This window comes from Eutrigla gurnardus, assembly GCF_963514095.1.
Source record: "Eutrigla gurnardus genome assembly, chromosome: 15".
Taxonomy (NCBI): Eukaryota; Metazoa; Chordata; class Actinopteri; order Perciformes; family Triglidae; genus Eutrigla; species Eutrigla gurnardus.
Genome location: NC_139938.1, coordinates 9,261,110 through 9,287,677, shown reverse-complemented (window position 1 = coordinate 9,287,677; position 26,568 = coordinate 9,261,110). Strand labels below are relative to the sequence as shown.

Sequence of the window (26,568 nt, the reverse complement as noted above, 5' to 3'; positions counted from 1 at the left end):
CTTTGCTTAGCTAGCTAAGCTAGCTCAGTACTGTCGTTTTAAAATTATATGCACATCGAAACTAAGCTGTAATAGGAGGTTTTTGGCTCGTAATGTGGGCATCTGATTTAACAGTAATGTGCCAAGGGGCCTGTTGGCATTGCTTGAATTGACTGTGATGGTAATAGTTTAGCAACTAGCCTACCTGAGGACAATAGGCTAGCTGCTAAATCATTAGCACTAGCTACTTAGACGGTGCCTGCAGGCTAACAGATACCAGATATCACTGAGTGACATCTTTAGGGGGGAGGGCTTATCTGAATGAGATGCAAATGAGCACCATTGTGTTTCCTTTCTGGCCAGGTGAGGTGAGGTGAGATTTGCAAATCTTTCAGGCCAGTTTTCTCAGTGAACAGTTTTCAGAGAAGCATAGATTCAAATGGCCACAACTTCGTCAAATATTATCATTTCCATGTGTTAGACATCATTGGAAAGCTTAGAAACTACACTTTCAGAATCTGTGAATAACTCAAAATGCCCCGAGACCGACTTGTTCCTGGTTTTGCCGTGGCCGGTCACAAATGTTTAAGGATATGTCTTTGTTGAAATAGCCACTTATATTTACTGTTTAATATGTGAAATATGATTAAAATCATATGCCTTAGTCTACGTATTTGTGCAATATTCTCATGCTTAATGTTCAGTTGCAGACACTTTCTTTTTGTGCCTGTGGGATTACACCTATATGAAAATGATTATTTGCTCATTCTGCTACTTCGTGAATAGGGATGTCACGAGAACCGATACTTACAGTACCTTTCGATTCTAAAATGTCAAAACACCGACGATGCCGGTTTTTTTAAGTACCGATCGCACCGATTCTAGTGTTGGCATCGGTGTCATTACTCTTCCGGAACTGTTGGGGGCAGTATACGCCTCCAGTCGATACTTACATCAGAAGTATTAGTTCACGAAGAAGTGGAACTACACATAGCAAAACAAAAACACGTGAAAGATGGCAACTGCGGCTACGGCTCCACCGCGACTTGTGGATAAAAAAGGCACAAAGAGTCGGGTATGGAAGTATTTCGCATTTGAGGCAGATGACCATGGCGTAATAATGAACCCGCAGAAGCCGATATGCAAACGGTGCTACCGTGGTCTTCAGACCAAAGGAGGAAATACGTCAAATTTGGCGAAGCACCTGAAAGACCGTCATCCGGATTTATTCAAAGAATTCACGGTGAGTTCTGATTCATATTAACAACATCCAAAGGATGAAAAGGATGAAAGGATTTTTTTATCTGCCATACTGAAATACACGTTAACGTTACATGAACGTTGCATGTGCATCTTGTTAACTGAATGGCTGCACTGTTACATTCACTGTTTTGTTTCTGCACAGCACCTTTGAAAGTTGAAAGTTCTGGAAGTTTGGAATGTGTCTATGGACAATAGTTGTTGCACTACATTGCACTTGATTGTGTTGTTCTGTGCTCTTTCACTGAGTTTTGTATGTCTTATGACATTTTGATATTTTTAATAAAGAAATTCATGTTTCAAGTTCATGGAATCTTGGAAAATCTTTTTTTTACCGTGGTATCGAAATTGGCATCGAGAATCGTGTAATTTTACTGGTATTGGTACCGACTACTGAATTTTTGGTATCGTGACACCCCTATTCGTGAACCACGCTAGCCATTACACCACAGTGTCGCCCTGCAACACTGAAACAAAGCGTTATCACCTTTAGATCAATCAACTGATTCAGCTATATGCATTAAGTCAGGCAGTAATTGTCTTAACTTTCTCTACTTTGATACAGTTATGTTGCTCCGCTTTCTCAGGATGAGCTCGTTTTCTACATAAACACTCAGTAATATCTAATAACTCTCTCCCGGTTGCCATGGTGAATCGTAGTATCAGAGCTCCATTGATGATGGCTTTGTAGAGTCAGCAGGCACGTGCATAACTCAGAGTTTACATACTCAGAGTTGATTGAACTAATTCAGAACAGCTGTTCTGGAACCGAAAACTCAGAGTTGCCCATCGCAGAGTTGGTTGACTCAGAGTTCAGGGATAGGTTCAGGTAATTTCAGCATCATGGCCAAGCAACATGGATAGCTTGATCTGAGGGACTTCGGTTTTAAGAGGGCAAAAAGGAGCACTGAAGGTAAGTCAAGAGTCAGGAATACTTTTGATATGTCACCAAAGGTGGAATCTCTGGACAGAGGCGATAACAACACAGTTAACAATGTTAGTTTGGAGCTTACGTACGTTTTCTTGTTAACTAATTCCAGCTAGCTAGCTAATGTCAGGTTAGACTTTATTTAGCCGGCGTGATCTGCACTTCGCCGACTACTGCGTTGTGTTCTGGTGCACTGAAGAAAGGAAGCTGGCGTTTAGCACTTAGGCATTTTATTCTGTACAAATCTTCATTCAGAATCAGCCTCTCTCAGTCAAGTAGAATTCACACTGCAGAATGCATTCATTATCCAACTGCAACATGAGAAGCTCTTTCTGTTGTTCAAAGGTCAACCCTTGTGTCTGGATAGATATAGCAGTGTTGACTGAGAGAAGCTTTTCCTGATGTTCTGTCATAATCCCCTTTTCTACCAATGCTGATCTTAAAGTAAATTTAACATTTTCTTTTAGGCGTTTATCCCCCACAGCTACAGAATAGTGCTCAGCAATCTTAATCAACTATTCTTTTGTACATTTATCCAATACCTCCTCAGATGAAGCAGCAATAAAAGCCTCAATTTCTGACATTTGGATTTACAGAACACAACTACTCACGCTGAAATGGGGCGTGTTCTTCTTTGAGACCAGGTCACTCGGTGCGCGACTCGCCCTCTCTCTCTCTCTCTCTCTCTCGGAGTGCATGCTGGGAGTGAGCGTGGTAAGCGAGAGTGAGTGTGTTGCGGAGATCTAGAGTTTTCTGACTCTTTTTTGCTTCATTTTTTTTCAATCCTCTTGGTTAATAGTCGGTGTTTTTGTTACTGTGTGTTGGTTGGAGGAGGTTTGTTTGTGGGTTTGCGGAGGTAGCGTGGCCGCTCAGCATGGCTGCTGCTGGAGGCCCCGGCTTAACCACGCTGACGCGCCGACACGCAATCAAACTTTCCCCGGCGGTCGGCTGCTCCGTGGAGGAGTGCAGCCTGGCTGTAGGTGAGGAAGTGGGCTATGGAAGCGTTAAATCTGCGTCCAGAATGAACAGTGCGGTGGTGATTTTTCTGGACAGCACAGAAAAAGTGGATAGATTGCTAGAGAGCGGGATAGTGGTAAAAGGTACTTTCACCCCTGTGTCATCACTCGTTAACCCTGCAAAAAAGGTTATCATCTCAAAAGTCCCCCCTTTTCTGAAGAATGAGCTGTTGGAAAAAGAGCTAGCGAGACACGGACAGCTGGTGTCCCCCGTGAGGATGATCCCCATTAGCTGCAAGTCTCCCCACCTGAAGCATGTCGTATCTTTCAGGAGACAAGTGTTCATGGTCCTAAAGAAAAATGATGAGGAGCTGAATTTGGTTTTCAGATTTAGGATCGACGAGTATGATTACATTGTACATGTGACCTCGGACACAATGGCCGCGGTTTCGGCGCGGGCTTCCGCCGCGGCGGGGGCCGCGGCTCTGGCCCCGGTTTCGGTCGCGGCGGGGGCCGCGGTTTCGGTCGCGGCGGGGACCGCGGCTGGAGCCGGTGGCGGTGCCCCTGCGCCGGCCGAGCCGCGGAGGAACACGCAGGATCCTCAGAAAGGAAACAGGGCTGACAGCGATCAGGAAGGCGAGGGCACGGAGGATCAGATGAGTCAGGAAGGTGAGCAGACAGTTGCTGAGCTGCAGGTAGATATTGGTCACACCGCGACCCGTGCAGCGGAGTCTGTATTGTACGAAGACGAAGTCATGAATGATGATGATGTTTTTAAACTGTCGAGTAAAAGGAAAAATCCCGAAAGCAAACCAAACAGTGAGCAGGTGTCTAAGGTGTCAAAGACAACCCCTGTGTGCCCCTCCTCTCAGTCAGGGGACAGTCTGGTGAGCACACAGGACAGTGGAGGGGAGGCCACATGGAGCTCGCAGATGGAGGCCCAGAGTGTTTACTCCAGCGGCAGAATCCGCTCGTTTCTACAAGAAACGAAAGGGATGAGACAAGTCAAAGTGGAGGATTACTTCCCAGATTTACAGCTGTTCCTTGACTCTGTTAAATTTTTCTCAAGGAACACAGGAAGCTCTGGCCAGCAGGCTTTCACTGATAAGGAGGTGTTTCGCCTCAGAAAGCTGGGGGTAAGAATTCGGTCACAAATGGCTAATGATTGAGTTTTTACTGTTGTCCTCCTTTTTCTGTGTGTTCCTCTGCGGTCTCTTTCTTTCTTTTCACAATGTGTGACATCAAACTGGGATCTTTAAACATCAATGGTGCCAGGGAGGAAGCGAAGAGAATTGGCCTTTTTAGTTTGTTTTCGGCTAGAAAACTAGATGTAGTTTTTTTGCAAGAAACACACAGCACAGCTGAGAATGAGCCTGCATGGAAAAGGGGGTGGGATGGAGAAGTCGTCCTCAGCCACAAGAGCAGCAACAGTGGAGGAGTTGCTGTCCTGTTCTCTAGGGGGTTTTCGCCCATTTCTTATAGCACTGAAAACATTATTGAAGGTCGCTTGTTGAAGATACAAGTCAACAAAATATAAAAATGACTTTTGTTAATGTTTATGCTCCCACTGTGGGTAGAGAACGGGTTGTTTTTCTAGACATTTTAAACACTGTTGTCAACAACTGCAGTGGGGAGGGTTACTTGTTCCTGGGTGGTGATTTTAACTGTACTGCAAACGCCACTCTAGACAGGAACCATCCAGAACCGCATAAAGCCTCCAAGAGCTGTTTAATCAAACTACTTGAAGAAAATGATCTATGTGACACTTGGAGGCATTTCCACTCCACACAGCGGCAGTACACGTGGGTTCATGCTAGAGATAACTCTCTATCCATGGCCAGGCTTGATAGAGTTTACTGTTTTAGACGGCAGACCAATGTGCTTCGGAGTTGCTCTATACACCCCGTAGGAGTTTCAGATCACTCTTTGGTACAGGTTTCCATTTTTATCAAGAACGTTAAATGTAGCAGTGCCTATTGGCATTTCAATGTAGCCTTGCTGTCTGATACTGTTTTTAGCAATGCTTTCACTTTGTTTTGGAAGAACCACACAGAGACAAAATCTCGATACACCTCACTACAGCAGTGGTGGGATATAGGGAAGGGTCAAATAAAGCAGCTGTGCCTGCAGTACACTCTCAATGTTACAAGGGACATGACCAGGTCTATGAGAGCTCTGGAGAGAGAAATAGTGGCGCTGCAAGATTTAGCAGCTTCCACAGGAGAAGGAGAACATATTAAAGTTCTCAAAAGGAAAAAATCAGCTCTGTCAGACCTGCTGGGTTTCTCTGCTCGAGGAGCCCTGGTCCGTTCCCGTTTCCAGTATGTGACTAAAATGGATGCTCCCTCTCATTTTTTCTTTGGCCTTGAACAGAAGAATGGACAAAAGAAACTCATGCACTCCCTGCGGTCCGACACTGGGCAGCTGCTGCAGGAGTCGGGAGAAATACGGAGCTGTGCAGTTGCCTTCTACAAGGAGCTCTTCAAAGAGGAGTTCCAGGAGAGACCGGAGGTGGCGAAATCCTTCTACGAGGGTCTACCCAAGGTTCCCGAGGAGGCCAACGCTGAGCTGGACGCACAGATCTCCGCAGATGAGCTGGCTACGGCGATTCAGAGCCTGGACAGTGGGAAAGCTCCAGGGATTGACAGTTTTCCTGCAGACTTTTACAAGGCTTTCTGGCCTGTGATTGGCCAGGACTTGTTACTTGTCCTCAGAGACAGTTTTAGCAAAGGACACTTACCACTGAGCTGCAGGAGGGTGGTTCTCACCCTCCTCCCCAAGAAGGGAGATCTACAACTAATAAAGAACTGGCGGCCAGTAGCTTTGCTCTGCACAGACTATAAAATCTTGTCCAAGGTGCTGGCCATGAGGCTAAGAAAAGTGATGGAGCATGTCATTCACATTGACCAGACGTATTGTGTACCCAGCAGGCTGATATCTGACAATGTTTCTCTAATTCGGGACATTTTGGACCTCTCCAGTTCATTGGGCTGCGGCCTTGGTCTGATTTCTATAGATCAAGAAAAGGCATTCGACCGAGTTGAACACCAGTACTTGTGGCAGACACTAAACGCTTTTGGTTTCAACTCTGGTCTCATAGCCAAGATCCAGGTCTTGTACAGTGACATTGAGAGTGTACTAAAGATTAACGGTGGGTTAAGTGCTCCTTTTAAGGTGCGGAGGGGGGTCAGACAGGGCTGCTCCCTGTCTGGCATGCTCTACTCCATGGCAATAGAGCCTCTTCTACACCAACTGAGACGGCGCCTTTCAGGTATAACCCTCCCTGGTTGTCAAAAAAGTTTTAAATTGTCTGCGTATGCTGATGACGTTGTGGTCATTGTAAAAAAACAAGATGATATTGATGTCCTTGTCGAAACTGCTGATGTGTTTGGTACATTATCCTCAGCTAAAGTCAACTGGGGAAAAAGTGAAGCCTTGGCAACCAGTGGCGAGGTAAGCGGGCAGATCATCTTACCTCAGGGGCTACAATGGAACAAGGGGGGCTTAAAATACCTTGGTGTGTATCTTGGTGATGAACCTTTTAAGTGCAGGAACTGGGACAATGTCTTAGAGATGGTTGAAGGGCGACTAAATAGGTGGAAATGGATTTTACCACACACTTCCTTTAAAGGACGTATTTTAATAATAAACAATTTGGTATCCTCAATGCTGTGGCACCGACTGGCGTGTGTGGACCCCCCGCCGCGTCTCCTGGCCAGGATACAAGCTTTGCTGGTCAACTTCTTCTGGGACCGTCTGCACTGGGTCCCACAGAGTGTGCTGTTTCTGCCCAAGGAGGACGGAGGACAGGGACTCATCCATCTGGCCAGCAGAGGCGCTGCTTTCCGACTTCGCTTCATCCAGAGGCTCCTCGCTGGTCCAGCAGACCTCGTCTGGAGGCCCATAGCCCTAGCCATACTAAGACGGGCTGGAGGGTTGGGTCTCGCTGAGGCCCTGTTCCTGATGGACCTGAGTGCTCACAAACTGTGCAACCTTCCAACTTTTTATAATGGACTGTTTACAGTATGGAGGTTGTTCGTCAAGCAGAATCCAGCCAACTGCGTTTCTTTGTTCTGGCTTTTGAGAGAGCCAGTGGTGTACGGGACTCGCCTCAACGTGGAGCGCACAGCGGGATCTTCCGTGCTACAGCTGTTTCGCTCAGCGGGGGTCGTCACACTGGGACACAGTGGTGCAACAGTGTGGACCAGGTTTGACCAACGCTGCAGCTCTGGCCTCTCGTGGGGGGGTCAGATCTGTCAGGTCCATCACTCACCTGCTTAACACCTGGAGAGGTGAGCTGACACAGACTGAACTCTCCTTACTAACAGCTCACTGTAACGGACACCGTCAGCCCAAAAGTGAGGACCCCTTCCCTGCACTGACACTTGTTCCTGATTTTAAAAACTGCACCGGTAAACTGCTGGAGTTCAGCAACACTCCACCAAACAGGTTGAATGACATCAAAGGTAAAACCATGTATAGACTGTTGGTTCAGGTCCTGAACAAGGACAAGCTCAGTGGTCGGACTGACACCCCCTGGAGAGCTCATTTAGGGCTCAATGATGAGGTCAGACCTGCGTGGAGAGCGCTATACAAACCACCAATAACTAAAAGAGTCGGAGATCTGCAGTGGAGAATTCTCCACGGGATTGTAGCTGTGAACGCTTTTATTTCGTTGATGAATCAAAATGTTAATGAGATGTGTCCTTTCTGCTCGCAGAGAGAGAGACTGTGTTTCACTGCTTTATGGACTGTGACAGACTGGTTTCTTTGTTTCAGCTGCTGGAGCGAATATTCACAATGCTCGGAGGCACTTTTTCAATGGAAATGTTCATTTTTGGTTGTTTTTACAGACAGAGGAAAAGACAGAATTGTCAGTTGTTTAATTTTATATTGGGCCAAGCTAAAATGGCGATCTACCTCAGTCGCAGAAACAAAGTGGAAAGCTCTCTGGATGTTGACGCAGCAACTTTATTCGTTAGAATGGTTAAGGTCAGAGTACATGTTGATTTTAGTTTTTACAGAGCCACAAACAATATGAAAGAGTTCTCCAACACATGGAGCTGCAATAATGTTTTATGTTCTGTTATAGAAAATGAGTTGTTTTTTGGACCTGTTTTGAGGTAAATCATGTTTTTGCATTTTTTTGTTGTTTATTTATTCTTTTCTTTTAATTATTTACTTCCTTTTTTGAAAATGCAAAGGTCCTTAAAAGACTGTAGTAAGTAAATAAAGAGGTTTGAAATTCTCTCTCTCTCTCTCTCTCTCTCTCTCTCTCTCTCTCTCTCTCTCTCTCTCTCTCTCTCTCTCTCATATAAGTGCATTGCATTTTTTTAATGACGGTATTGAAACTGATACCGTTGCTATTTTTAAGACCCGAGGTATACCGTATTACCGCCCAAGCCTAGCGGAGGGTAATTATGCACTGAAGCCCGATGGATCAGCCAAGCGACTAGCAAGCCATCTGATTTCCACGAAGGGCTCCCAAGCAAATGCTTCAACCGCTTTGGCCACAGCACTACACAGGTTCCCCGGACGAATCCAAAGGAAACGCCGCTACAGCCTACCAGGGAAAATCCGCACCACTTTCAAGAATTAAACACAAAAGAACACCTCAGTCTACTTGCTCACCTGTTTTCAGCATGAAAAAATGCCTGGCGTTTACGATTAAACTCACCATACAGTCCCAAAAACAAATCACAAAAACTCATTTTCACAAACTAAGCAAGCAAGGAAATACACTCAAACACAGGCTAAGTTCAAATACTCACATTTAGCAGAGGTGTTGCCAAAACCAAAGCAACATGCACGACTACTACCGTAGTCCAAAAGGCTGCCATTTGAATCAACCAACAAATGTTTTAATTGGACGAGCCCCCACTTTGTCATAAACCTGGCTCTAGGTCATGACAAAAACCTGGAAGAGACACGAAATGCCAATCATTTAAGTAATTTATTAACAAAATTAATAATGAAGTTAAACTAAATACAAATATGAGGTGTGGAAGTCAGTAAGTGTCAGTAGTGTGCATGTGGGTGTGTATGTAAAATGTGTATAGGGTGTTGTAGTGCAAAAATAAGCAGCAAACAAAGCAGCAACAGGGCTTCTGGTGTCAGCAGGGCAGAGAGAGAGGCCCAGGAAGCTGGGCCTTTTATTTCCTGTGGAGCACCGGGCCCAGGTGCTCCAGATCAGGCTGCATCAGCTGAACCTTAGGCAAAATAATAGCTGTTAGAGGAGAGACACACACACAGCTAGCAAGGCCGTCACATCATTCTAAATATACACTTTTCTTTTTCGAAGAGGGGGAAATGTCGCTAATCCTACCAAGGGGGGCTTTAACATAGATTGTATGTTTTTGTGGTAGAAAAAAGAAGAGAGGAGGAGGCAGAAGCAGGGCAAGATAGTGCAGATGATTCTGACGGCCCAAGTTACCAGGGAGATGATTAGCAAGATATCCCTGAATGCTAGACATCTAACATGTTCAGGGAGGAAAAAAAAGCAATATCCATGGCTAATATGCCAAAGCAAAAAACTTGGCTGCCTAACCTGCCAGAAGATTAAAGTAGTTGGGTCAAGTGGGAGCAAGATGCATATTGCTGATGAGTGATCCAAAGTTAAAGTTACTGCCTATGGTGCAAACCGAGCAGCACAGCTGCAGTCTCTTTGTAGGAAGATGCACAAGTATAGAATGTCAGACTATCACCAAGCATCTGAGAAAACTATGAAAAAGGCAAAAGAAAAGAGATTGGAAACATTGACTACTGATATGCAAATCTTATCTTAACCACTGATGGGGTATTTTGTACAGTTTACAAGATTGTGAAATCTGGGAAGAACTTTACATTCAGACCATTCCAGTTCAACATTCAGCCAAAACATAGTAAATGAAATGCGAAAGAGAGTAGTTGGAAAGATCCTTCAAAGTGGAACAAAATGTTCTGTTTTGATAGATGAAGCTACAACTCACAGTAAAAGTTTTGATCATTTATATTAGAGCAAGCCTAGGGATGAGTGAAGAGCCACGTACATTCTTCTAGGATAGTTGAGCTTTCTGCTACCAATGCAGGTGGAATTTATGAAGTTCTTATGAATACCCTGTCACACCATGGCTTCTCTGAAGATATTATGAGGGAGCATTTTGTTTGCTATGCATTAGTTGGAGCTTCTGTTATGCTTGTAAGAGAGTAAAGTATCATGCATCGGCCAAAAACCGCCGTGAGCTCACTTAATGTTGTCAGGACCTTGCATTACAGTGTCTGAATTCTCAGCACTAGATGGGTGGCATCCAGTTACAGGACTATTAAAGCTGTATGGCAGTAGTACCCTGTACTCCACAGGCACTTTTCTAATGCACAGTTGATCCTAAAAGAAGTTCAACAGAAAGATGCATGTTCAGTGGTTTAATAAATCACCTTTCTAATGCAACCTCTTTGCAGAATCTCGGAGTCATGTACGATGCTTTTGAAGACTTGCCCGAATTCTCTCTCTCTCTTTAAGACAGAAACATAACGCTCCCCATGGCAGAGCAGCCTGGTCAGAAGAGGCAGACTGCTATGGGTTTGAAGCTACCCAAAGGAGTGCCACTGTCAAATAATTTAAGGCACAGCAGAGAAATAAACCACCACCATGCTTTGGTTGCTAATATCGAAACAAAAATGGGATGCCTGCCGAGGTTTCTTAACAATGTCAAAGTGCTGCAGCCATTCAACTGGCCACGTGTGGTGTTCATGATGCCGAAACGGAAATACAGGAACTCTGCTCCTTTTTTAAGCTTGATAATAACAGACAAATTCAGAGAGGAATCGGGGGATTATATTGATATGGTCAAACTCAAAACTGTTGATGAAATCAAACCACCAGCACCAGCATAGCTAAAACCCCTCCTTAGTGGACACACTGGTCATCTTCACAGCTGAGTGTGAGCGTGGGTTCAGTCAGATGAACATTTTAACCACAACTAGAAGCTGCCTAGAGGTACAAAGTATGTCAGCCTTGCTTTTCATCAAGTGTTGGCCCTCCACTACAAATGTTCCAACCAGATGTTTATGTCAAGTCTTGGCTTTAAAGCCATTGCTTGGTTAATGATCTGAAAGCAAGAGCCTGGAAAATATACATTAAAAAACATGATTATGAAACAGGCAGCGATTAAACAAAACTATCAGTCAGTTATTCATTTTGCTTCCCCCCTTTTTTTTTTGTTTAGAAATGTCGTGCTATGTATTTGTATTATTTGTATTATATGTATTATTTTCAGATTTTGTAAATGTTACATTTGTTTAATCTGTTTAATTTGTTCGTGGACTTACATTAAAATTGACTTGACTTGAGAGGATTCGTGTTCATTTATAATGTTTTGTAAGGTTTTGTTTCAACATTAAATAGATGTATTCCCAATATATTTATAGGTATCATGACACTTGCACCCAGTGGGAAAATTTGTCCTCTGCATTTACCCTAACTATGTAGGAGCAGTGGTAGCCATGCCAGCCTGGGGACCAACTCCAATTCAGAGGTGCCTTGGTCAAGATCAATGACAGGAGTATCTGACACGTAATATATATCCATAGCATGCATGTTGTTTTAGAGTAATAGAATATAATAATTATCTTTGTGCTTAAACAATAATCAAAAGGGTACACCGTTGGTCTCCCACCATATGTGCTGTCATCAGCACAAATTATGTTAAATCCATCATCCCCCCTGACTCTTTTTTACAACTCGAGTACTGCATGGAACGAGCAGTGGAATAATTACAATGAACACGTCGGTTGCCCAACCAGGTGGCTGAGATACAGGATAAGATAAATATATCCTGGCTGTTAGCCTGGTGTGTAGCAGGCTAGTTCCACAGGATAACTCTCCATATATATGAGACATGTTTTCATGCAACTGGATCACTCAACTTCAGCCGGGATGACTGGGAAATCCCAGCTCTTATCCAGGTTTTGTGCAATAACCCCCAGGAAGCACTGAGATAAACAACGTTTAAAAAGATACAAGAAAAAGATACTCCTCAGAGAACATGTCCCAGTATGAATATGAGGAAGACATATTGGGAGAAGTTGAACATCATTCATTCATGGTGACTGTTGAGTCGTATCAGCCTGAAACTCATACAAGCCCGAGGTGTAACTTTCAGCCAATCGTTGACCTCCTTTATACTGTAATTTGGTTCCACCCTCTGGGCTGTCAATCAAAACAGAGCCAAGAGAGCAGTTGGCCTCAACGTTATTACGCCCGGAAAAACTTCTAACTGGAATTTGAACTAGAAGGAGGATTTTAACGACGAGGTGAGTTTTTTACTAACCTGGACAAACATTTTCAGGAACATTCTGGAAGGCTTATTGAATACGCTGCTCCCTCCACAGCTGGGCTGTCGTTATTCATACGTTATTATGCCAGGATTTCACTGATCTGGCCCACTTGAAATAGAAGTTGGCTGTATGTGGCCCCTGAACTGAAATTAGTTTGACACCCCTTCCATGGCACTTTCACCAGTTAAAATGACAGACATTGACAAAATGTCACTTTCATTAACTCAACCGGAAATGTGACATCAGGTCAAACTGAGCGACGAAAAAATAAAAAACAACCATGATGATGGCAGACAACTCGGCAGCAGAGAGGGTGTGTCCTTAATACTGCTGCTACATCCAGGAGTTCAACAGAGATTTAATGGAGACACTTTGCTCCTTCAGCAGAAGACTGTTAAAACATTCACAGTTCTGCACATTGAAGATCAGACATCACATTTTTGATCGGAGGGGGACTTTAAAGTGGTATTGACATTTCTTTGTATATGGATTCAAATGGCTCAACACCAGGGAGGGAATTTCACGATGGCCACAGCCGTCGTTGCCCCGTACTTTGGCCCTGATGCCCTTTGAAAAAAAATGTAAATTTACGGCCAAGGTGGCCTTTGTGCCCCTGTCCCTGTCCAAGTTCCATGTAAAAAGCGCCTGTGCGGCGTAGTGGGCTTAATTACAGCCACCCAAGTGGAGCTGAGCGAGTGGGCAGTGAAAGCACACAGCTGCATTTTTATTATGCCTACCATGTATGTGCCCGTGCATCTTTATACATATGAAGATTTTATACAGAATATGTTTTACTGCTCTCAAGTAGTAAATCCTTTGTAAGTTGTTATTGAAAAAAATCCAATGTAACATGAACTTGATATTGGTATTAAAATTATTTTAATACATAATTCATGTTTTGTTATGAATTAGGATGTTTTGGTATTAATCTGAAAGGTAAAATCATCTATTTTTACTCAATGGCCTTTGTGCCCTGTCATGTGGCCTTGGTGCCCCTAAAAAAATAATGAAAGTGAAGGCCAAATGGCCTTGCCCCTAAAATTACGAAATTCCAACCCTGCTCAACACGCCATCTACTTGTTTAAATCAAGCCTGAACCTTGGAGGCAAATGCTGACATTGAGTCACCAGTCTTCACAAACAGTGCTTTTTTGGCATCACATCACCATTTGTAGTCTCATTGTGACTGCTTTCCCCATCTTACCGGCGTATTCCGGGTCCACATGAGGAGGGTAGAAACGAAAGTTGATGAAGAAGGGGATGGGCATTCCATATTTAAACCACTCCACCACATAGGGCTGGCCGTTCAGGGGGTGGGACACGTCGCATCCCAGGATGATGTTCTCTCCTGCACGTACCGTCACAAACTGGGGCTCCTCTCGCACTCCGTGGGCACCTGGGGGCCAGCATTCACAGGTCAGTAAGGGTAACAATCACACGTGATATGCAACTTGTGGCTTAGCCTACACACCTATGCTACAGATTACAGTGGAAATGAAAACAATGCTTCAATATGTAATATCAATAATTCACTCTGTTAGCTTAGTGATGGAGCAATACCACTCAAACTGTGAGTCTGTGGGCTAGCTGCTGGACGGGCCACACCAATCCCAGGCTAATTACTATGTAGCTTGGCTTTATGAGTTGAAACCCAGCGTGATAGCATTTTACCAGTAATATTGCGAATCAGATCTCGTCCCTCTGTCCCATCTTTTTAAAACAAACTCCTCCTACAACGCCCAGCCAATTCCTACCAGATTTACTGTTCATCATTATTAGACGAAACTGATCAAAAGTTATTAAAAGTTATGTAAAATAGCGTTGCATCTGTAAATCAGCTCTTTGAACATCAAAGGGACGGGGAAATCAACACCCATAAATCCAAAGCCATATCTCCAATCATCACAAAACTTACATCTGTCAACAAATTTCCCTAGATTGTGGCCAGCACATTTTAGAATAATATAACACTTTGGGGTGCTACATGAAGCCAGCATTTTATACCATTTTTGCCAGTTGCAGGGTTTATTTAACATTTTAACATTTAACTCCTCCTACGATGCAGATCCCATTCCGACCAAATCTTCTGTGGATCATTACCAGACCAAGCTGATCAAAATATATTAAAGGTTTTGTAGAATCTTGTTGCGTTCAGAAGATATTACCTAATGAACATCAAAAGGGGGTACTCTGGAAATAAATACTAAATCCATAACCATTGTGCCAATCATCACAAAACTTTGTACACGTCTCACATGATGAGATCTTTTTGTAATCTTAAAATACTCCTAATAAGCATATGGCACACTAAAATGTAAAATATATCCATCAGGTGTTGAAACTCATAAATGTTTAATTGTCATATATTTCTGATAAAGGTCTCACCAATCATTTTATTCGGACCGAATAAACTTTGGAGGGAGGTGGAATTGTTCATGTTATTTTTTTTTTCAAAAGTGCTGTGTGAAATGCCAGAAAGGTAAGAATTGCTTTAACACCATATTTTCAAAATTCCATGAGCCAAGCTAGGTCTAATGAGTACGAAAACCAAATTTCATCCAAATTGGATCAACGGTGTCGGAGAAATGAGCAAAATCAGGTTTTTCATAAAGTCCAAGATGGCGGAAGTTTTCTGTAGGCGGACTTTGGTACTCCAAGAGGATTTTTTGTAGAGGACACTCACCCCCATGTGTGCAAACGGTGTGTAGGGGCTCCCAAAGTGCACTCGTGATCCACTTTTTGTGGCCAAATATGAAACCTTCAAAATAGTGAAGTTTCTCGTATTTTTTTAATGTGGTGGCCTCCAGAACATGGGTTACTTCCGCGTAATGAATTACAACAGGGCCTTCACGACCTGACGTTGACACTCGGGCCCTAATTATGGCTACAGCAATTAAACCTAGCTATTCAGTTAACTCAACAATATACTACTGAGTTTTCTGTAAGAGTAAAGTTGTTTTAATTTTATGTGGATCAATGTTCTTTTAAGTAAATGTCCACAGCTGAATCATAACTTTTGATTTTCGGAAAACATTTTTGAAGTAGCACGAGTAGGTAATTAGTTCTATATGTTTTTCAAATAAATGGACAAATAATTAATAGTGTGGTACTTCCTTCTCAAAGTTTTAAATATTCCACAAATTGTTCCACAATCATGTACTGTACAAGTATTAAACCAGGAAGAAAATTATCTTAAAACGTTTTCAAGTACCACGTTTATATTATAACTGTATTAGAGTAATATCTTTTGTAACTAATCTGTCCCTATAGGCTCAAGTGGAGAGTGACTGCTGAGTTTCCTTAAGCTTCAAAGACACCTCAGTAAGACATTTCCTGAAATATCTTTGAAGTTTGATTTTATTAAAATATTGTCAGTCTCTCCATCAGAGATTGGTTACCTCATCTTAACTGGCGACTGCATTTTAATACAATACATTTCCACTGCAGTAATTACATTTACATTAAGGGCATTTAGCAGACACTTTTGTCCAAAGCAACTTACAAGAAGTACATTTGTCAAAAGAAAGAAAATCCGGTGTATAATGAGAACAGAAGCAGCCCTAGTACTGAGCCTTGAGGGACACCCATTTCCAGAGAACAGCGTTTGGACATAGAGCTATTCCATGTGACCTGAAAGGTGCGATCTGTCAGGTATGATGTGAACCAGGTTAGAGCAGAGTCAGTGATGCCAAGTTCAGCCAGGGAGGAGAGGAGTATTTGACACTTAGTATGAACAGCTTCACAAGAATGTAAACAACAAGCTATCTAGACAAGACTAAATATTACAACTAGCTCTACTTACAAAATGCCTAAACCCAGTATCTGACTTACCAACAAGATACAAAGCAGCTCGCTTCCTTTCTTCAGACAAAATGTAGTTGATTACATTTTCTTGTTGAACCAGGTGTATATATAACGACTGGTAAAACACAAATCTTGGTGACCTGCAACCTGTTGCAAACTGTGGAATTAATCAATAATGTATTTTTGATGCATTAAATATTAAGCATCAGCATCTTTTTGGAGTGTCAGCAATGTCAACCTAAAAACGTGCATACTTTCAAAAACGTTTTGATTAAATTGCAGGTTGGAGATGGATTTGAAATGCAAGTTGTGTTCTGTATCCATGGATACCCGGGCAAAGTTTGTTTAGGCACCATCTTGCAACATCTTTTATCATGGAGGCAGCCATGCCAATTCAAACATGCAATTGATGCATACATTAATTATAGTATTTCTCGAAATTAATGTATAAACATTTGTTTTTATGTCTGCCGGTGTTTGCTGAGTTCCAACGCATTACAAATGTGAACCCCAATTTCCCCTGGGGGATCAATAAATTATCTATCTATCTATCTATCTATCTATCTATCTATCTATCTATCTATCTATCTATCTTGGGGTTATTATGGATTCTGATTTACATTTCGACAGTCACGTTAAATCAGTCACATTAAATCAGTAACAAAATCAGCCTACTATCACCTAAAAAATGTAGCAAGACTTAGAGGGCTCATGTCAGCTCAAGACTTAGAAAAACTTGTACATGCCTTTATTACTAGTAGGCTAGACTACTGTAATGGTCTCCTTGCAGGTCTTCCGAAAAAAACTGTCAGGCAGCTACAGCTTGTTCAGAACGCTGCTGCTAGAGTTCTTACAAAGACCAAAAAATGTGAGCACATTACACCAATTCTTAAATCCTTACATTTGCTCCCTGTATGTCAGAGGATTGATTTCAAAATCCTCCTGCTCACATATAAATCACTACATGGTCTAGGACCGAAGTATATCACTGATATGCTCCCACTACATAAGACTTCTAGACCACTAAGATCTTCTGAGACCAATCTGTTAGTGATTCCCAGAGTAAACAACAATCACGGGAGAGCATCATTTAGTCACTATGCAACAAATGGCTGGAATAAACTTCCTGAAGATGTAAGACTTGCCCCAACTCTGACCACTTTTAAAACTAGACTGAAAACTTTTGTTCACCATAGCTTTCTGCTAAATCTTTTAATGTCTGCACTGTTTTTAATTATTGCAAATATGTTTTTATTCTCTTTTCTTTCTGTAATGCATTTTTTAATTTTTTATTATTTTCTTTTAATTCTTCTATTTTTTTTTTCTTCTCACTTTGTTTTATGATGTGAAGCACTTTGAGTCTGCCTTGTGTATGAAATGTGCTATACAAATAAAGTTGCCTTGCCTATCTATCTATCTATCTATCTATCTATCTATCTATCTATCTATCTATCTATCTATCTATCTATCCAATAGATCCACTTTAGATGGAGGAAATCATTGTACATATGTGAGTCTTGTACAAGACAGACTTGGCAAAATATGAACCTATAGCCTACTTTTGGTTGTGTGGGGAGCCTGAGCTTACAGTGCATGCATTGCAACATTCCTCCTGGAATGACCCAAAGTTCACTTTTTTAAGTATACAGTGCAGGCATTATAACAGGAATGTTTGTTCAGCTGCATTTTTCACTATTGTCAATATCGTTGCTGGTTGCAGCTCTGCTTTTTGCTTCAGGACTTCAAAATGCGCCTGTCAGACGCTTAAAGTGCGTTGTGGCCTTCCACATTGTATATGTGTTATCTGGCCAAATATGCAAATGTTCCTATTCAAATTATTCAATATCATCAATAACATTTCCAAAAATATTATAACAGAATTCAACCATGATGTATAATCTGCTACATATAAATGTTGTAACATTCTTTCTTTGTTGGGAGGGAAGCAGTGAGTGGGCTTAAACATGTCTATCAGCAGAGGTGGTGTGTGTAACAGCAGGAAGAGCACAATAACCAGAATGTGCTTATTGTGGAACTCACCAAACAAATCAAATTGCTATAATAATTGAATATCCATTGAAGGCTGCGTTAAGGCATCGACTTGATAGTTAAAGCTTTCAAATGCATATTAAGGCAGCGAGAGGAGAGCATGAGAGGGGCCAAGGCACCTTGAAGTCCACTCACTATGAAAAGTAACGATTGTCGAGGCTTTGCACTACACAGAAGATTTTTATCTTCCACTAAGGGACCATTCGGTATTCATGGAGGGGGGTGTCCCTCAACATTTATCATGAAAACAGCAACATTTCAAAGTGCTTTAACTTATGCAGGTTATGTTCCTGATAAGAGATCAACGTGTAGAAAAGCACCACCTACTGACCAATCAGCTCTCTTGAAAAATGGTGTCAGCATTTGTAAAAGATCCCATGGAGTTCTGTGCGCGGATAAAACATTTTAAAAACCTGGTGCGCGGATTGTGATTCTTTAGGAGAGCAAGTGTTCAGAGACCGATGTTTTAATATGAGAAACAGATTTTCATCGGAGGATTTTTTCTTGCTCCCAAGTCCGTTTTACACCACCGGGATTGCAGCTGAAAGAATCTGGCTGATATTGTCATACACCACACCATAAAATACTTCTTTTTTTTTTGCCTTTTATTGCGGGAGGACAGCCTGAAGAAATGGGCGAGAGAGAGAGATTGAGTTTATAAATTGTCCGGGGGGGGGGCACAGCACACATTAACCATTTCAACAAATCATATTGCCTATTATTTCCACACAGCATACAGGGTACAGTAGGCCTATGTAACACAGACTAGATGACATCACCGAGAGGCTGTGTGTCTGTAGACTATGTTCTTGCATATATATATATATATATATATATACATATATACAAACAGATAATAACTGTGCTTTTCCCAGTGGTGAACCCCCCCCCTCTCTCACACACACACACGCACACAAACACACAATACAGCACTGCTACTTGTTGATTGGCTGCTGGTGACATCATGGCACAAAAACAGGCTCCTTGGAAGGTGTGACTTCACTGTTTGTAAGTGATGAGACGGAGCTCATCTGCACCCAGAAGGGTTTAGCTCATTTACAATCAAAGACCCGGGGGGGGGGCAGTGTACTCTCACACACACACACACACACACCAACACTCTCACTCACACCTACACACTTGCACACATCTACACACACGCACACACACACACACACACACACACACACTACAGAGTGTAAGCAAGGTTGCAGAGGTAGGAGGAGGAAGTGTTTGCTGTGTATTTGTGATTGTTGCCAGGAGTACCGTAACTCTTGTGTAATCATGGTACTTTGGAGCCACCATCACATTAAACATGTATTGTTTTGCAATATGTTAAATCACAAGTACGACCACAAATTACAAAAAAACCTCGTAAGATTCACACCCCTGCCTTAGACCTTCTGGTGATGTAGATGGTAAGCTATCCCACCTGACGCTAGAGAAGAATTTAAAGATCTCCGGCGGTCTCTGGACAAATCCTGCTGTCCCATGGGTGTGGTAGGCCCAGTAGCTGCAGATACCCTCACACTCAGTCCTAGCACACAATTCTCACTATTTTCCCATACACTTCTTTCCCCCTGGACCTCTGGACACCTCAGACTTTTATTTTTCTCATTTATGGACCTCTGAGCTCATTCACATCTTTTTGGGACTATTTCTTGGACTTTGACTTGACTCGTTTTGGATTAACTTTGCATTCCCAGAATTGTACGTTGAGTCGTAGGATACTCTCCCGCAATGGATGGTATCTGTAAGTCAGTGTGATATTATTGTTTATTGTGAGTATCTGAACTGAAGTTGAAGATTTGTACTTGAATGTAAGATTGATTCGAAAATTCAGGTTAAAGGGTGCACCTGAGTTATAACTGAGGAATTAATATTTTTGGGTTACATTGGTGATATATTGTGATATTTCATATTTTCTGTATTACTAAAGCTGGCATATTTTTTATATTTACTACCTGCATATCTAGCCCATATATTACTTAATACTGTTGCATGAATTGTCAATTCCTAATAAGTGTTACATGTGTAAATAATAAAATAATTATAGAAAGTTTTGCCTTTAAGTTTTCTGAGCATTATTTATAATGATAGCAATGGTTTAACAATGTAACAGTGGCTTTATCCTGCTATCCTGCTGCATCATGTGTACAAGCAGCATGACTGGGAACCTGCTGCTAAAACCTGAATGAATGGCTCACATCCTGTATGGAGGCTGCTCCAGGATGTACACACAAAGTAGATGAGTTCATGTTACAGCAACAAGAGGCGGAAACTAAAAGCTGCGGTCCAGTCGGACAGTTTCCAGCCTTCATAGACTTATAAATGTATAAATAGTTACATCCCTTTTGATGCCCTCTGTAGGCAGCCTGTAGTTGGGACCATGTTCAGATAAAAAAAATATATATATTATTTATTATTTATTATTATTTGTTCGTTAATATCTGTGCAATGCTATGTATCTATCTACCTTTTTATTCTCTCTGCTCTTCTTTTTATGTCTGCTTCGTAAAGCATGCTGTAACTGCTCGTTTGAATAAGTGCTATATAAATAAGCTTTATTATTACCATTATTATTATCAACCACAAGATATATTTGTTAACAGATTAAACTTTTATTGCATATCATGAGACTAACAGCCTACAATCTAGTGTTAAATATTACAATTACACAGGAAATTTGCATTTTCCAATAAACGTGGCATTTGTTGTCAAAACAAGGAGCCAGTCAGCTCTCACATCAGGCGACAGCCATGTGTTTCCCATCATGCCATCTTTGATAAAGCTTATTGTTGGGGCTGGCTCAGGTTTGCCTTGAACCAACTCTAAGGGCGCACTCATACTACAACTACTGTACCGCACCCAGGCACACTTGAGCCCTTAAGTCCGGTTTAAGTACATTACGGTTAATGCACGCAATGCAACGCGGAACCCCAGACATGACACTCTTGACAATCATTTTTAACAATGGCGGCAAAGGGGTCACGCTGTCCCAATGCCGAAGTGGAATGTCTGCTAGAAATTTGGGCAGATGAGAGCATCCAGTGCCAGTTAGACAAAACACTAAAGAAACGCACAAACCATTGAGCAGTGTCGAGACAAAGTGAAGAAGCTGCGGATGCAGTATCTTAAATACGTGATACTCTGAAAATCCCGCTGCTCGCAGATGAAATGGACCTGTTTCACTGGTACAACGGTGTCGACCAGATAATTGGTCTCAAATCGAGCAGCGACCCGATGGTTCTGGAGTCTTCTACATTGGAAGGCCCAACGACAATGGACCGGGAGCTAGCGGTGAGTAATGTTAGCCTATGCTAACTCGCTAGCTTGTGTCGTTGATATGCTTCAGGGTTCATGATCTCCCCTCTCACTCGGATGGATTACCCAGTATCGACCCCGCCCGTCCCGACCTGTCTGCTCTGTCTGTCCCGGCGTTCGACCAAGCCTTCCAGCCCTGACACAGACTCAGTTCTGTGACGGATCCACGCTACACTTGACCCAGCCCTGCAATCTCCTCTGTGGCGGTGTACTACACCGCAGATCACCGACCGCATCCACGGTACTGTGTGCAAACTATTTACGGTGTTGGCCAGCTGCCTTCGCCACACTCTGCTGCCTATCATACTGTTTCCCGTCGGCTCCCATGGCGTGTCCCCCCTGGACACTTCGTATCATTCCCCGAACCATATTCAGTCTACGGAGACACCCTTGAACTGTTCAATTAACAAGTGTGTAATAAAAGTCATTACGGACTTTCTGCCTGCCTACATTTGCTGCATTTGGGTCCTCTCCCGCGCCCATTACATAGGGGTGCAAACTGGCCACCATTTGGCAAATTTGTAGGTTTTAATTTAAAAAGTATTCATTCATGTGATACGTGTCTGTTCCGATTTTATTTGGGTTTTAGCATTCCGGACATGGCATTTTAGCTTTTAACTATTGTCTTCATTAACCTGCACAGCTAACGTGACTATCACAAAGACACGCATTTAAATTAACATTGTTGCCCCCAGACTCTCCCAGAGGGTCACTTTCACCACCCATGGTGTTTGCACCCCTGCAAAAATGTCTGCAAATGCTATAACACATCTGTTTTTAGCTTGATGTTGATATTGGTCTTTACAATGTTGATCTCCTTTATTTTACTAGACTTATCACACACACCTGAGGAGGGTAACATGGTCGCCATCTCTGATAGGAGTGCATCTTCTGCCACCTCTACCCCTACCAGCACCAGGTCCCTCATTGCACGACCCTCATCCAGCAGGAAGAGGATGACGGTGACAAAGGCAACTCCACCCTTCCCATAAGGTGTATCTGACACAGCCAGAATACCATAAACTTTAGTTTAAAACATTAGTGTTCGTGTACGATTTTCCTGCACAAAGTGACTTTATCGTTTTGGAAAAGTTTGTAAAATTCCTCTTCAAAACTCACAAGTGTAAGGAAAAAGCTAGTGAATTCAACACTCCATCAAAATGTATTGACAACAGAAATAATTGAATACTAGATGAGATTTGAAAGAGTTTTAAGTGTTGACCTGATAATACAAGCATTTATAAAAATTCAGCAAAACTTTTTCATACTCGCGTGAAACTGCTTCTTTCTGGAAAGACGGAAGTAGCGTCGACGCAGCGGTAGCGTTAGCAGTAGAGGAAAGAAGCTATCAGGCAAGTGTTCTTTTAAACGAACCTCTGGTGTACTTACAAACTTTCAAAGGCCTCGTTTTGTGAGTACAGAACCTATGTGTACTACTGCAGAAGTTTGGTAACATTCTATGCATTATTAGTGGGGTAATTTACGAGATGCACTGTACTGTTCGCGCCAGTACTAAGCCATTCGGCTGATAGCCCTATCCTGACCAATGTTGATCATGGCTAAAAATGCTTCTGAGGGGGTATTTGGCTGGATGTCATGGTGGAAATGACCTAGGGTGCATTTTACTCCGAACCATCGCTTTAAGGTTACCCATCACATGGATTAAATATCTTACAAGCACACACATGCGTGAGCATAAACTTTATCAAATTAACACGATGATACATCCAACTGGTCTGACTCTTACCTTTTTGATGAACGAGAATTGTAGTCAGCAAGTAAAGATTCAAATGCCTCCCTCATCTCCTGCTGCCTCTGCAAATATCTTCTTACACGTGCAGCATGACGACCTGCAAGTCGCAGCCTTGCAGTCGAGCATTCCAGGAGTGCTGGAAGGCCGTATCTTGGCAAAACTACTCAAAATAAGCCACAAACTCTGTAAAGTTGGAGTCATATGATTGTGAGACCGCGTGCACTTAGAGAGGAGTAGAGACGCAGAGACGTTAATTTAACAGGATAACACAATAACGTGTATCTGAAAAGTCAACCAGCAACGAGACTAGTAGCAGCCTGCTCTACCAACTCTATTACACCAGCAACGATAATATGATAATATGAACAAGTCACCAGAAACACAGAACATAAACAGGACTGTAGCTTAATACATTAGCATGGACCTGTTAACACTGCACGGTTTTCTCTTGCTCCTGGTGATGTTGGGATTTTGAAAATGTATTAACTCTGAAAATCAGTAAGTAAATCAGGAGTGTGTCCTAGTCCTGCTCAACGTGTAAAGTGTCCGGAGATAACTCCTGTTGTGATATGACACTTTAAATACAATTGAATAGAAAATTAATTGAATTCCTTTTTCAGTTCATTACATGAAATGATTACTGTATGTCAGAAAACCTGGGCAAAATGTATTAAATAAATCAACATGTGGAGGGGCGTAACAAAGTAACTTTTACTTGAGTATTTTTTTACTAAAGTACTTCTACTCGTATTTTAGTACAATTTCAATCAAGTATCAGTACTCAAGTAGGATATATCAGTACAATAATAACAATTATTTAAATTAGGAAGTAAAATTATGAAAACAAATTACATCAAAAATATAGGCTGTCTTATAAAAGTGGCATGTCATATTATTCATTTATTCAATATTTATTATATCACTCCCTTATTATTTTTAAATTATTTTAATACTTCACTATCAGGAGATCTACATTTGTGTGCATATTTTTCTAGCAGAATCAATCTGTTTTACAATCTCTTTATATCAGTATTCAAGGTCCCAACATAACTTAACTATCCTTGAAAGCTTTATTGTAGGAAGATAAGATTTTGAAGACGTCTCATCTCTCGTCTTAGAGGCTTCTTCATTTCGAACTGACGAGGGGGGAGAAGGGCTGCAGCAGTATGATGATACTCACCACGATCTTACAACAGCACCACCGTGCGGTTTGCGGTACTATTGCAACCAAACTCCCTTTTGTGTTTAATGGCGAGATCGTTTTCTGTGCCCTTTATTAGTCTGCCTGTCTGTCTGTGCCTCCTGTTGGTCGCTACAGGCTGCATTTCTCTCTGATCTCCATTGTGTCTCTATCTGATCATTTCATTTAGTTATATTCAGCTTTTTAGAGGCTAATGGCCGCCATGTTCAACAAACACATCTCTCTCATTCTCTTAGTTGGGATGTGTAAACTATGGGTGTATCACATCTCCTTTTACCTTCGACTAGTTAATTGCTGCTCCTCAACATCAGTGTTCTGGATTATTTGATGTTACAATGACGTCATGTGCTTGCTAAATGTCATGTAGAGACCTGGGCGCTCAGAAGAATTGTTTTGTGTGGAGGGATACAAAAAAAAATGCCAGTATGTGGTGATGAGCTCAACACTGTGGTGCACCTCTTTCTATGGCGGCGATACGGTTATTGCTGCAAAGTGAATACCAACAGAGAAATATTGCAAGGGATTTTGGCAAATTTTTTTGGGCCACTAGCCACACAGTTAGCTGTGTTGCTCATTCCATGAATGCATGATCCTTACAAGTTGTACCTCGTTGTAAAGGTGACTAATCAGGCCTTTCAACGATATAAAATACAATACCAATTGGTATTACTAAAGAGGAGGAATAATCGACCGAAATAACGTTTCCAAACTTTTAAATCCATCCTGAACAGAGCAGGGACAGAGCAGGTAGGAATGGTGTAGTTTTACATCTCTCTAGTTGTCTCTCAGCTCACTTGAAGACCAAAACTACGAAGTCTCTCTCATCTGTGAGGGACTAAATTAGACTGGTAGAGGTAGTTGGAGATACGTGTGTGGATACTGCTCAAAGACAGCACAGCACTTCAGAAAGGTATAACTCTGTGGTATTTGTTCTGAATATACTCTCCCATTGTCCTTTAGCTGACTCATCTTGCTGTAGCTCTTCTGCTGCAGTCAGGATACAGAATGGACTCATCATCAAAAAATTGCATTGTTGCATCGGCAACGTGTAGTGCCACTGTTGAGTAGCTGTTGCTCTCTGATCTCTGATCAGAAGAAGGATGGCTTGATCCCTGGCTCCACTAGGGCTACAGCTATCGAATCTTTTTGTAATCGAGTAATCTACGATTATTCCATTGATTAATAGAGTAATCGGATAAAAATTAACATTGTATATAGTTCCCATATACGCTGTTAATTCCTTAACACGGTCAATGACTCTAAACAGGAATAAAGATAAGAAAAAAAGAACAGAGATAAAAAAGAGGATTTTTTTCTTTATTTAAATCTCAACAAGAAATCAAAATAACCGAAATAGTTTAAAAACAAACTTAAAATGCTAGTCTTTGGTGATATTATAAACAGTGTTAAATGTTATTATCATGTCCGACTCCTCACTGCTCCAGTTTGTGGCTGTCTGATGCTGAGACGCTGTGGGGAGAGAGGGGGGCTCCTCGGCCCGCCACGCACCTGTCCCGGTACCGGTTGTGTTTCTGGTGCTTTTTTCTGATTCTGAACGACGCTCCGACAGTAAAGGCAGCGTTCCCAGCCTGGCTCTGGCCGTACTGCACAATGTCGGCCCGCCCGCAGTGAACCAGAGGCCGAATCAAACGACCGGTTCTTAAAACTACACCCAACCGGACCGCCCGGTTTGCGACACTGTCTCGGATAGAGACGAGGGAGACAGGACCGGTATCTTAAGGCGCGAGGGAAGACAAGTGTTACGGCACGGCAACTTGCTGTACGAAAAAAACTTTTAGACCGGGGTCAGAGCCAATCAGAGACGAAGGCCCGCCCCTACTAGGCTTCTTATTGGCTCAGACCGTGGTGATTCATCTCTGAATGCTGTGGGGGGGAAACACGGCGCTCCACACATAAACAGACCTGCTGAATGTTAGCTGAATGTTACCTGTGTTGCTCATTCCATGAATGCATGATCCTTACAAGTTATACCTCGTTGT

At 42.2% G+C, this 26,568-nt stretch overlaps 1 protein-coding gene across 4 annotated transcripts in view; it reads right to left on the bottom strand.

Moving 5' to 3' along the window:
- The window catches only part of igsf9bb (immunoglobulin superfamily, member 9Bb), a 126,713-nt gene that overhangs the window by 84,510 nt on the left and 15,635 nt on the right, over positions 1–26,568 (bottom strand). For all 4 annotated transcript variants that reach the window (XM_084029277.1, XM_084029280.1, XM_084029278.1 and 1 more), the window contains exon 2: positions 13,642–13,833. In XM_084029277.1, the coding sequence (XP_083885403.1) occupies positions 13,642–13,833 (192 nt within the window). The remainder of the gene's footprint in view (positions 1–13,641; positions 13,834–26,568) is intronic.